The sequence below is a fragment of the Electrona antarctica genome, assembly GCF_951216825.1.
Source record: "Electrona antarctica genome assembly, chromosome: 10".
Classification (NCBI taxonomy): domain Eukaryota; kingdom Metazoa; phylum Chordata; class Actinopteri; order Myctophiformes; family Myctophidae; genus Electrona; species Electrona antarctica.
In genome coordinates, this window is record NC_136791.1 from 12,519,761 (window position 1) to 12,532,109 (window position 12,349).

The 12,349-nt window shown below is 43.3% G+C and overlaps 1 protein-coding gene across 2 annotated transcripts in view; it reads left to right on the top strand.

The window, feature by feature from the left end:
- lrrc1 (leucine rich repeat containing 1) overlaps nucleotides 1-3,659 on the top strand; it is a 32,953-nt gene extending 29,294 nt beyond the window's left edge. The window contains exons 13-15 of one of the 2 annotated variants that reach the window (XM_079512441.1): nucleotides 231-373; nucleotides 1,623-1,742; nucleotides 1,860-3,659. In XM_079512441.1, the coding sequence (XP_079368567.1) occupies nucleotides 231-373; nucleotides 1,623-1,742; nucleotides 1,860-1,871 (275 nt within the window). In that variant the 3' untranslated portion in view covers nucleotides 1,872-3,659. Of the gene's footprint in view, nucleotides 1-230; nucleotides 374-1,622 lie in introns of both variants that reach the window. The other variant, XM_079512440.1, reaches the window with a different exon arrangement.
- The last annotated feature ends 8,690 nt before the right edge of the window (nucleotides 3,660-12,349 follow it).

The window sequence follows — 12,349 nt, forward strand, 5'->3', positions numbered from 1 at the left end:
ATGGGACCGCCTTCATATTTGGATTTGGCAGATTGCAGAGAACCATAACTCATAACTAAATATGTTGAATTTACCCACGACAAAATATGCGCTATCGTGTACCGCCGTCCAAACAAAAAACCTAAAACATTCTACATTCTGGAGTGTATTTATGTATGCATTATTCAAATAAGAACTGACCTCATAGCCTCAGACATTTATTCACATGACATATTTAAATTCTGTTCCAGGTTCTGCCAATCTTGCCCGCTCTGGAGCCCTGGAGAGCCTGGTTAACGACATGATGGACGACACATGGGACAATCACGCCGTGAACAGGATCAGTGCCATTCACTTCCTGGAGGACGACGACGATGAGGATGATGACGAAAAGGTTAGACCAGGGGTAGTGTCACGAGGCCAGACTGCCTCACACAATTTTCAAATGCTTCCACCCATACAGTCTGGAGCACGGAAGCTCTTCAGTCTGATCATGAGTAAAATATAAAGCGGATGTGAAGCCTGCTCCCCACTTCCGTTTCGTCTTTTCAGTCACGTAGATTTATCTTAATATAAATTAAAATCATCGAAGCATATATAAACTCGGCAACAAATGTTCGGAAACTTAACTTTGGTCCATTATTTCTCTCTAATGAAGCAAGGGTCAATACCAACCACTTGGAGGCACTACCCACACGTTTAGCTTTGTTGCTCATTCCACGCCCGATCCTTACAAGCTATACCTTTACTTGTTGTAAAGGTGACTAATCAACGATTAAAATAATAAATTATATAAAATACGATACCAATTGGAATTATTAAAGTGGAGAAATAATGGACCAAAGTTACGTTTCCGTACTTGTGTTGCTGAGTTTAGCTTGCTGCTTAGTAGAAATGAAGATTAAATATAAGGATATTTAAAAAATTATAAATATATATATTTTCGTGAACGGAAGGTGTAGGTCCAGATTATATAGCATTCAGAGATTGTGGAATAGTTGTCTGGCTCCGCAAGACTAGACCAGAGGTGTTTGATGGGTTAATGCGGCCTTTGAAAATACAAGCCAATATTCACATGGAAGGCTGCAGGCTGTCAGCAGCACCTTGTGAAAAACAAGGTGTGGAGAGAAGAGACTGTTTTGCATTTTGCAGTCCTAAATCCCGGAAGTGACTTAGCATTCAATGAGCCCTGTGTTCCACATTTTGTTATGACATAAATTACAAGTGTTAACATTTGAAATGTTTATGAAGTGCTTCTTCAGTAACGGAAGTCTCACTTACAGCGCCTTTAATATCATAAGCCTTTGTTTGCTACAGAGATTATTTTCTTAAATCTACAGTTGACAAATGTATTTTGGTGGGCCTTGATGTAGTAATGCCTGATTGTACACGTTGTTGCATGATTAAAATAGCCGATCTTCAAGTTGTGAGCTTGTAGATCTGCTATTTTCAGAGCGCAACACCCTAGCGCAACCTAATAAAATGCTTTGTCTTGGTTCTACTGGATCACTTCTGCACTGGATCTCACCCTCACGAACATTTAGTCTAGTTTTTATTTGTTATATTTAGTCTTAGTTTTTATTCATCATAGATAGATTTGTTATTTAGTTTTCATTGAACCACATTTATAAATGTCACCACAGGGAACGCTGATGCGACGGGCCACACCTCACCCCGGCGAGCTGAAGAACATGAAGAAGGCGGTGGAGAACCTCCGCAATGACCTGAACGCCGCCAAAGCCCTGGACTCCAACAAAAACGAGGTCAATAATGCTACAAACCCAGTGACCACGTCTGTGTGAACCGTGTGACGTCGTTTGACCTCCGAAATGTTCTTACCTCCTGTCTCTCACCATGTTCCTCCTGCACAACCCCTTCAGTCCTTTATTTGACCTCCATCCCCCCCCCAGTGTGGCCTTCCCTCCTCTGCACCCATGGGACACCAGCACCTTTTCTCCAGGCCTTCATCGTCAGTCATCATCAGTCCCATGATCGCTCTACCAGGGCCATGTGTGCCTTCCTCTTTTTAAATCGGTGGTTCGCAAACTTTAAAACTATTAAAGCACTCGCCCCAGTTGGGTATGTATAGGGCCACGGACCCCCATAACTCTGAGTGTGTACAAATGGAACCAAATGGATCCGTCAATGTGTTTCCATTTGTACACACCTATAGAGTTACAGACCTGTAATGGTCCAATTGGTTACTATCAATAATTTGGTGGGGGATCCCCCTGGAACCTCCTCAAGGACTCCTGGGGATCCCCAGACCCCACTTTAAGAACCACGGTTTTAAATGATTTTTCAAAAGCAATAATCTGCACAGATTCTTTCCGTTTTAATATGATATTTTAAAGATTTTAAGAGGCCTCTTTCTTAAAAAAACATAAATTAGGTAGTTGCACTATAAGTCTTTATAATGTTAAAAAGTGTATTATATATATTTGTTCTATATCTATTTTTAAAACACTGGGCAACTGTTTCTTTTTACATTTTGGGGATACACAAAACCAGGACTTCTTGGACCTACTGATTAAGCATTATTGTAAAGTCATGTGTGAATATTGATACTTTTATACTTTTTGGCAGCTGAGATGTAAATAAAATGTATAGCAAATTTCTTAATCGGTTGCAGATTTTTAAAAGTGTTCTTTGAACTTGGTACGTTATGTTTTTCCCTTTTACAGTTTTAAGAGTAAAGCAATGAACAAAGTGGAGTTTCTAACGTCTTATTATGACCACATAATTGTCATTGGGCAAGTACTAGTAGACAGTCTAAATCTTCATTCAGTCCATATTCAACACCTCTGGTTTAACATTAGTGTTAACATGTGTGATATGCACTGGGTTTATCAACAAATTATGGATTCAGTGACCAATGCATAACACCTGCTGTACCTTTTATGGCATTGAGTGGAAGTGACGAGGCTGCCTTACTTTCATCTGCTGTGCTTTACTGCTTTTCAATGTTTCTGCAATAGATGCCAAAACAGCCCGAAAAAAAGGTTTATTTTTAACCACTTAAAACCCACATACTTTGTTGGCCGCGGTCCCCCATGGGTCAATAGTCCACTCCTTTTTTCCCCCTCCACCAAATCTCTTCAGTGAAAATTGCCGATCCACAAGCTCACAACATGCCATGTTGCGACGCTTTGTGAGCTTGTACCTATTTACGACATGCCCAGAATAGGGACGCCATGTTCCACTATCAACCGGGCGTTGCTATTTTGGCCACGTCATATTTTACAATGTTTTGTTCTGAAATTGTCACATTTCAAAAAATAGATCTACAAGCTTGTCTTGGGAGCTTGTCTGTTTTTGCTATTCATACAATACAGTATCTATTTTGGGCTTATTAAAACACTACTGTAAAGAATCATCAATGGATTAATTGGCTCGTTTCTAGTGAGCTCCATATCTAGGAGGGGGGGATGCATTTAGAATATTAAAAAGTGAAGTGTCTTAATTAAAAGCTTATCCTTTAAATGGTACGTCAACAAAATTGTTATTTGGTTTTTAATTTGATTGCAATAAGTTAACCAGAAAGTGGTTCTTTTTTTGATTTATTATTTACTTTTCATGATCAAGCTGCACAAAATACAGATCTCATTTAGGCATGGACAATGAGCCTAGAGATTTGGATGACTTAACCACTGATCCAATAAAATGGGTGAAAAACTAAACTATGTTTGATTATTCGTTCAACTTTGTTAGTCAGACTTTTCCAATTCTTAACCATCTAAACCAAATTAATTTACAGGAGTTCCTTAGACTAGGGCTCTATACTAGACTCACTTATTTTCTATCTCTCTACACCTAGGGCTCCATTTTTGTCACTGCTAAACGCCTTATCCCTAAACTTCTTTGCCTTTTTTTACTATTTTGAAAAACATTTTTGAATAGTTCAACTAGCCAATCTACATTGACACACTGAGCTTGTCGACTGACCATTTTAACTATTCAAAAATGTTTTAGAAATAGTAAAAAAAAAAAGGCAAAGAAGTTTAGGCATAAGGGGTTTAGCGGTGACGAAAATGGAGCCCCTAATCTCTTATCTGAACCTAGCGAATCTACAAGCACACAATTGGACACATGTGACTTGTTCATTGTTGATCTTGTAGATCTGATATTTTCCCTGAAGGTTCTCCTTCAGAATAAGAACACTAGGTGTTGAGTGAGTTTTCATTATGAATGCTGAGGTTAAAGATGTCCTAGTTCTAGCATGTCAGTGTTTAGTGTTTAGAATGTATTAATTTAAATTTTAATGTGTGTAATATCTAGTATCTAACTTTATTTTATCTGTCCTACATTTTATTTATGATCTACATTCCAAATATAATTAGTCAAAGCAACTTTAGCCTGAACCTGGCTTTCTATGAATACATTTATGAGAATCATGCCAATCCATTTCCTCACCCCATCATCTCTTGTTTTGTCTGTCCAACTATGCTGATGTGCATACAGTATTATGTACTGTATGTCCAACTGAACCATGGTACCATGAAAACCCAGTGTTTGTTTTTTGCAAACATTTCAATTAGATTGTATCTCTTTGAATGGTGGCTAAAGGAGCCATGCAGTTCAGTTTATAGCTACATAATATATTTATGAATGCATATTTGTCAAGTGAGAAGAATTTATATGAATACTCTTGCCTTAAATCAATACAATATAGGCTATTGAAACACAGGTTCAATGATTGTATTTTGTGCATATGGGAATATGTTTTCAGTGTTCAAGGCTGTTTAACACATTTCAGGTAATGAATTTACTTATCTGCAGACTGAGCAGTATAGGACTTTATGCACCTCTACCTATTTGAACAGGAAGCTCTCCGACACTTAAAATGCCTTCCCTCTCCCTGCTGTTTCCTTCCAATATATTGGAAGGTAAACTGATAAGATTAGCGACCCAGAGATGTAACGAGACCCCTAAACTGTTGTGATTAGCCTTATGTCTTGTTTCCCTTATCTCATCTCTATCCAAATCCTGATAGAATTGCTAACCCACTTCCTGCCATCAGTGTTTAAACAGGGATTTGTCCAAGGTTACCTGTAACCGAGATCTCCTATGCTTATGGGGGACGGTCAGGGGAGTCTATAAGGGCTCGTATTCAGGGAGGTCTTATAGTCTAAGGATCTGTATGTCTTCTTAGGAACTGGGGAGGGAAGGGAGCTGGTCACGTTTGAGTCTAAAGCCTGTCTCTAGATACCTCCTTTCTTATAGTCTTAATGATATATTAACTCTACTCTACTGCTCTGCTCGCCATACTATATAGAGTGACGTGACGTCATGGCTTGACATCACGCTGTCGACCGTTTCCGTGGCAACATTACCAGCTCAGTGGCCTTGTGGTTAAAGTATCCGCCCTGAGACTGGAGGGTCAGGGTTCGATCCCCAGCTGAGTCATACCAAAGGCTATAAATAAAGGTAACCGTTGCCTCCCTGCTTAGAGTGATCAGCATCCAAGGTTGGATTGGGGTGAATCCCTGTGACATACAGTAGCATCATGTCCAGAGGATGTATTTGTACATCAAGCTGCCTCACACAATAGAAACAAGAGATAGGCTCCTGATCTATGGGCCACATGGTTCAGGAACCATTCGTTACCAAGGCAACTATAGATATATTTTTTCTTAGCAATTATTTTATCGATCTCCTTGATAAATTGCATTGTTTTGAGAGGCCTCCAATGTCTGTCTTTTGAAATGACTAGACCAGTGCCTGGCTGTAGAGCAGGGGTTCTCAACCTGTGGGCCGCGACCCCTCGGGGGGGGGGGGGTCCCCAAAGAGGGGGCGGAGCGGGGGTCCCGAGACGTTGCCAAAGCATTTTTGGGGGTCCCCGGCCAAAAACGTTGAAAACCCCTGCTGTAGAGCACCGAGTCGATGGAAGTTGGAGATCCATGCCCCACCCAGCTATGCAATACCCGTGTCAGAGTACCCGTTCCACCCATCTGTCTGCGTCCCTTTTGTGCCCATATATGGAGATTTCCGTATCTGTCTGTCTCTCTGTGTCCAGTTCTGTGTCAGGCATGCCCAAATAGGGAGTGTTGTGATGTCAGAACAGACCAGCTCCATATATGGAGCCTGGGCAGGGGCCCTGTCCAGAATCAGAATCAGAATCAGAATCAGTTTTATTGTCACATCACAGGTTTACAAGGTAAAGAAGTGGGTGAAATTCGTTTTTGTACATCGTTCCCATCGCAACGTTAATTTCCATAGAAAGAAGAGGGGGGGAGAAGAGGGGTGGGGGGCAGGTGGGAAGGAGATCAAAACAAGAGAGCAACAGAATCTACATATTTACAAAAACCTGAGATAATAATAAAAAAAAAAACTAACTAAGGTGCCTGAGCATAGCAGCAATGTATGTATACTGTGCATGTTATACTTATACTGTGCATATGGACGTTAAGGTGCTTAGAGAAGAAAAGAGCAATAACAACACAACAAGAGCAACAATAGAAAAACAAAAAGTCAGTGCGTTGTACATGGGATTAAGGTGCAAAAGGTCAGTGCGTGTCCACCTAGGGTGGACTGACCCTAGTATAATCCGCAGGTAGCTCCATGAGGGAGTGCAACAAAAAGTTTGGTGTGTCCGAGGGGGAGCTAAGTCCAAGTCCAAGTCCAAGTCATTGTCCCTGGTATAATCCACAGGTGTGTTCAGGAAGAGCCAGAAAAGTTTTTGCACTGCCTGCTGTCAGGCTGCTGAACAAGGCTTATGCCTCATTCAGCATCCTGACAGCAGCCGGATTAAAACTGCACCAGAGCCTGGTGGTGGAACTCTTGATACTGCGGTAGAGCCCCTTGCCCGGTCGCGGTCGTTGTAGGGGTTTGAACAGTCTGTGACTTGGGTGGTGCTTGTCCTTGATGATGCGCTTGGCTTTGACCACGCACCGCCTTTTGTACAGTTCCTGGAGTGCTGGGAGCTCGATTCCCATTATCCGCTCTGCCGATCGCACTACTCGTTGTAGGCTGATCTTTTCTCGGGCAGTGCAGTTCCCGTACCAGGCCGTGACACAGCCTGTTAGGATGCCTTCAACAGAACTGTTGTAGTACAGCCTGAGGATGCGGTTTCCTACTCCGAGCTTCTTCAGGCGGCGGAGCCAGTACAGTCGCTGCTGAGCCTTTTTCCTCACGTGTGTGGAGTGCGTCTCCCATTTGAGGTCTTCCTCGATGTGTACTCCGAGGAACTTGAACTCGCTGACCCTTTCCACTGCAGCACCGTCGATGAGGATGGGCGCATGGTCTCTCCGCGGCCTCCTGAAGTCCACGATCAGTTCTTTGGTCTTGTCGACGTTAAGAGAGAGGTTGTTCTCCCGGCACCAGAGTGCCAGTGATTTGATCTCCTCTCTGTAGTCAGACTCGTCGTTGTTGACGATTCGGCCTATCACTGTCGTGTCGTCCGCGTACTTTATGATGGTGTTGGAGACATGTGTGGCTATGCAGTCATACGTGTACAGGGAGTAGAGGAGAGGGCTCAGCACGCATCCCTGGGGTGCTCCGGTGTTGAGGGTCAGGGGGTCGGATGTGATGCTGCCCATTCTCACCACCTGATGTCGGTTGGACAAGAAGTCCTGTATCCAGTCGCACATGCTTGGGTGTAGCCCTAGGTCTCTGAGCTTTTTGTCAAGTATTGCTGGGACAATTGTGTTGAATGCTGAGCTGTAGTCCACGAACAGCATACGTACATATTTGTCCTTCAGCAGCTTGTTGTCCATGTGCGAGAGGACGGTGTGGAGAGCCATGGCAATAGCGTCGTCGGTGGATCTGTTTTTGCGGTATGCATACTGCCACGGATCCAGCGAGGCAGGTAGCGTGGAGCTGATGTATTCCCTCACCAGTTTCTCGAAGCACTTGCTGACGATCGGGGTGAGAGCGACAGGTCTCCAGTCGTTCAGGCATGTCACTTTGGCCTTTTTGGGAATGGGCACAATGGTTGACATTTTGAACCCTGCAGGGACCACAGCCTGGGAGAGGGAGAGGTTAAAAATGTCAGCGAAGACACCCGCCAGCTGGTCTGCACATGCCTTAAGGACCCGGCCTGGAATCCCATCAGGTCCGGCTGCCTTGTGGATGTTGACCCGTGCGAAGGCTGTACGCACTTCTCTCTCCGAGATGGTTAGAGGGTTCTCCTCTGCTGGTGCTGCTGATGGCCCCGCTTGGCTGCCGCGGTTGGGGCTGATCTCAAACCGGCCGTAGAAAGTGTTCAGTTCGTTGGGGAGGGAGGCAGGCGGGTTCACCTCGCTTCTGGTTCTTGTTTTGCAGTCTGTCAAGGTGTGTACCGCCTGCCATGTGCTCCTGATGTCGCCATTGCTGAGTTTGTCTTGCATCTTTTTTGTGTAGGCCTTTTTCGCCTTCCTGATGGCGCTGTTTAGGGCCGCGCGCGTCGTGTTGCGCGTTTCCACGTCGCCAGATTTGAAACCAGCATCCCGTTCATGCAGATGTGCACGTACTCCGCTGTCCATCCATGGTTTCTGATTGGGATAGATCCGAACTGTCTTTTTTGGGACTATGTCATCTATGCACTTACTGATAAAGCCAGTGACTGAGTCTGAGAGTTCGTTGATGTTATTCCCAGCGGCGTTCTTAAACATCCCCCAGTCAGTCTGGTAGAAGCAGGATTGTAGCATAGCGTCTGTGTCCTCAGACCAGATTCGGATTTCCTTCTCAACGACCGGCTCCCTTTTTAGCCTCTGTTTGTAGGCAGGTAGCAGCTGGATGGCGTCGTGGTCAGAGCTTCCTAGCGGTGGGCGGCGGAGAGCTTTGTATCCATCCTTGAAGGGCGTGTAGCAGTGGTCAAGAGTATTGTCACCACGGGTACTGCAGGTGACATGCTGGTGGAATTTGGGAAAGACCTTTTTTAAGTCTGTCCGGTTGAAGTCGCCTAGGCAGATGACTGCGCAGTCCGGGTGGCGATTTTCTTGTGCACTGATCGCCTGGTGTAATTCCCTCATAGCTGTGTCCTTATTAGCTCCAGGATGAATGTAAACAACGGCTACAATCACAATGCTGAAGTCGCGTGGTAGGTAGAAAGGACGGCAGGCTATGATTAAAAGTTCAAGGTCTGGAGAGCAGTGACTATCTAGGATTTTAACATCTTTGCACCAGTTGTTGTTGATCAAGGCACAAACTCCCCCCCCACGTTGCTTACCGCTTAGTACAGGGTCTCTGTCTTTCCTATACACGGTGAAACCAGGGGGAGTGATGGAAGAATCAGATGCTAACTCCGTTAGCCCAGGCAGAGGCCTTTTGTGGCGGTTCTGGACAACTGTGGGTCCGACGGACTGTGGAACGTGTGAAGTCGGTGGGGCGAACGGTTCTCGAGTTACGTGCATCCAAGTCTATGGACTTTTAATGCTTGTTTATGTTTACACTAGTAAACTTCACATGATGTCATGTGAATCAATAAATATATAAATACATCTTGCGCCTCTTACTTCACCCAAGTGTGATTTCTATTTTATTTATAATCTATTTTACATTTGTTATATACTTCAAGGAAAATAATTAGAATAGATAAGCATAGATTTATAATTTACTATTTTATAACAAAACAACGATATTCAAATTAACCTATAAGGAACATAATATTATGAAGGCATAGGCCTACAGTAGCACTGAAATATGTGATGCTACTGGATGTCATTGGAACAAGTTTTATATCCGAGTATTGATTATTGCTAAACCTTCAGCAATGAGTGATCTGTTCTGACTGTCTCCAGGAGTGTATACGGAAAGCTATTGCAGCGTCCCGCAGCTGGCCCACCGCTGGACCACGCTGGGTGGCCAACAAACTGCACTTGCATGCAGGGGGGAGACCTCAGGAACGGTCCAGGGACAGCGGAGGAACACACAGTCACTGCTCCACTCCAGAGAAGGACGCAAAACAAATTGAGCAACCTGAGGAGGTGAGTGTCTGATTAAGTCCATGCATGCTTTAGTTTATACAGTACTATAGGGCTGCAACAGTTTATTGAACTAATCAATTATACATTTTATATAAAATAATCTATTTAGGGGGAAAGATTAAATTATTATTGGTATAGTAGTAGCAGATCTTCTAGCTGTTGTGATCTTGTAGATTATTTTAGCTTTTTTTGCATGACACTGTATATTAGGGTTTAAGACTTAGATGATTTAGTTGATTTTTCAAATAAATTCGATTTTTGCAGGGAGTGTAAACTTTTTGCCAATATAGAGATAGACTTTTTTAGGGTTTTTTTTGTTAGGTGCTCTTTCTCCAGATACAGTACTGTACATTAGGGGAAGTCCTTAAGGCTATGGACCAAAGCTAACAGTACATTAACTATTTGAACCCCATAGCATTCATATTTTGGGAGGAACATTAGCGAAAAATAACAGATCTCAAGCTCAAAATGTGACGTGTTGTGAGCTTGTAGATCGGCTATTTTTGGCGAAGAGATTTGGTACAGAGCTAAATCAGGTCCAGTTTACTAAGTCTAGAAGGTTTAAGTGGTTCATTTACATCAGATTGCTTGTGTTCAGCCTCTTCTAAAAAAGTGGCCATGTCTGTAAGCCAGATTCTGGAAAAGACAGTCTCAGATCTACTCACAGCTACTGACAGCTGTGAAATGAAATAAAAGCTAGGTATTTAACTAAAACTAGAAGAAGAGAACACTATTACACTCCCATTTTAACCTTCCTTCACTAGTTCACTCACTGTTTTAGGGTTGATGTTAAGATTTTGCTGATTACTTTTAAGGCATGTCATCGTGGCCTGGCCCTTAATTAAAGGGTTTGAATGATTGGCCCCTTATGAGCCTGTGCACAAACAGGAACCTGCTGCTTGTCCCTGAGTGGAGGATGAAGACAAAGGGTGACTGTGTGTCCTTGTTGCTTTGATTGATTGATTGAAAATTTTATTAACAGTTTGCAGAATTACAGTACATTTCAAGCACAAACTCAATACAAAGGCTGTTAACTGTGAGAGGACGACCCAATTAAGCATTACACTTGTTTACAACAGGGTCCACCATGTTCAATTCATCAAAACATTTAGAGACGTACAAATAGACACTTCTATATAGACAAAGAACAGAACAGGAATTCATCATAATGGAGGTAAAAAGGGAAAAGAAACATATACAGTGAGGGGAAAAGGGGGGGGGGATTCCGATTTTACGGGGGCCAGTTTCGAATTGCAGCCATCCGTAGGTGCCCTTTGAGAGCGGTTTTGAAGGAGTCAAGGGATTCGCATGTCTTAATGACTGTTGGTAGGGCGTTCCACATTTTTGTGGCATAGGAGCGAAAATAATTTAGTCCCTTGTTTGTGCCGAATCTGGGTTGTACATGGTTCGTTGTCAGGGCTCCTCCACTCTGGAACGGCCTGGCTTTATAAATCACTGTCTCCTTAACCCTAGCCTGTAGTCCCCAAGCGGTATGGAGGACCCCTCTTCTTTCTCTTTTTGTGTTTTAGACTAGACCCGCTCTGACAAGCATTGGAATTTCAGGCATTAGTTAGACTCGATTCCACAGATAAACTTTTATGAGCGTAATATTTCACAATGTTGTCTGCCTCTTTCTTATGTAATATTTGACAATTTGGCCAATTTGGTATTAAAAAAAGCTCTTAAAAGTCATTACATTGTAACTTATAAATGTGCAGAATGCACACACACACACACACACACACACGCACACACATGCACACACACACACACACACACACACACACACACACACACACACACACACACACACACACACACACACACACACACACACACACACACGCACGCACACACACACACACACACACACACACACACACACACACACACACACACACACACACACACACACACTAGGCTAGACTCCATCCTTACATCCCAGTCTGGCATTATATCAATTGTGAAATAAATGTGTCTGATCTTCTTCTCTCCAGGACAGCGTGGGACAGTCTTCAGACACTGATGTGATGCATTGCCGATTTCGATTTCGTCCTCAGAGGGACATCCGACGAGACAAGACGCTGCTGCAACACAATGCCCTCAGTGCAGGCCCCAGTAGTACCAGTCACCATGGAGACTCTGTTCAAAACAGCAAGATCTCCTCGGCCATGGGGGAACTGAGCGCGTCTGGGGCAGCAGCAGGGAAGTTCCCTCCTAAAGAATCATCGAGCTGCTCCCAACTGCCATTAAGAGTAACTTTATGTTATTATTGTATTATTATTGATTGTGGGCATTTAAAATTGCTGACTTTTTTAAAAGGTGCTATTTGTTAAACATTTTCTTTTCAGTTACAGATCAAAGTGTCTGGCCAAAGGGGGGGGTTGGGAATCAGCATTGCAGGGGGGAAAGGTTCTTTACCTTACAAAGAACATGATGAGGTAAGTGCTTATTATATTTGCTTC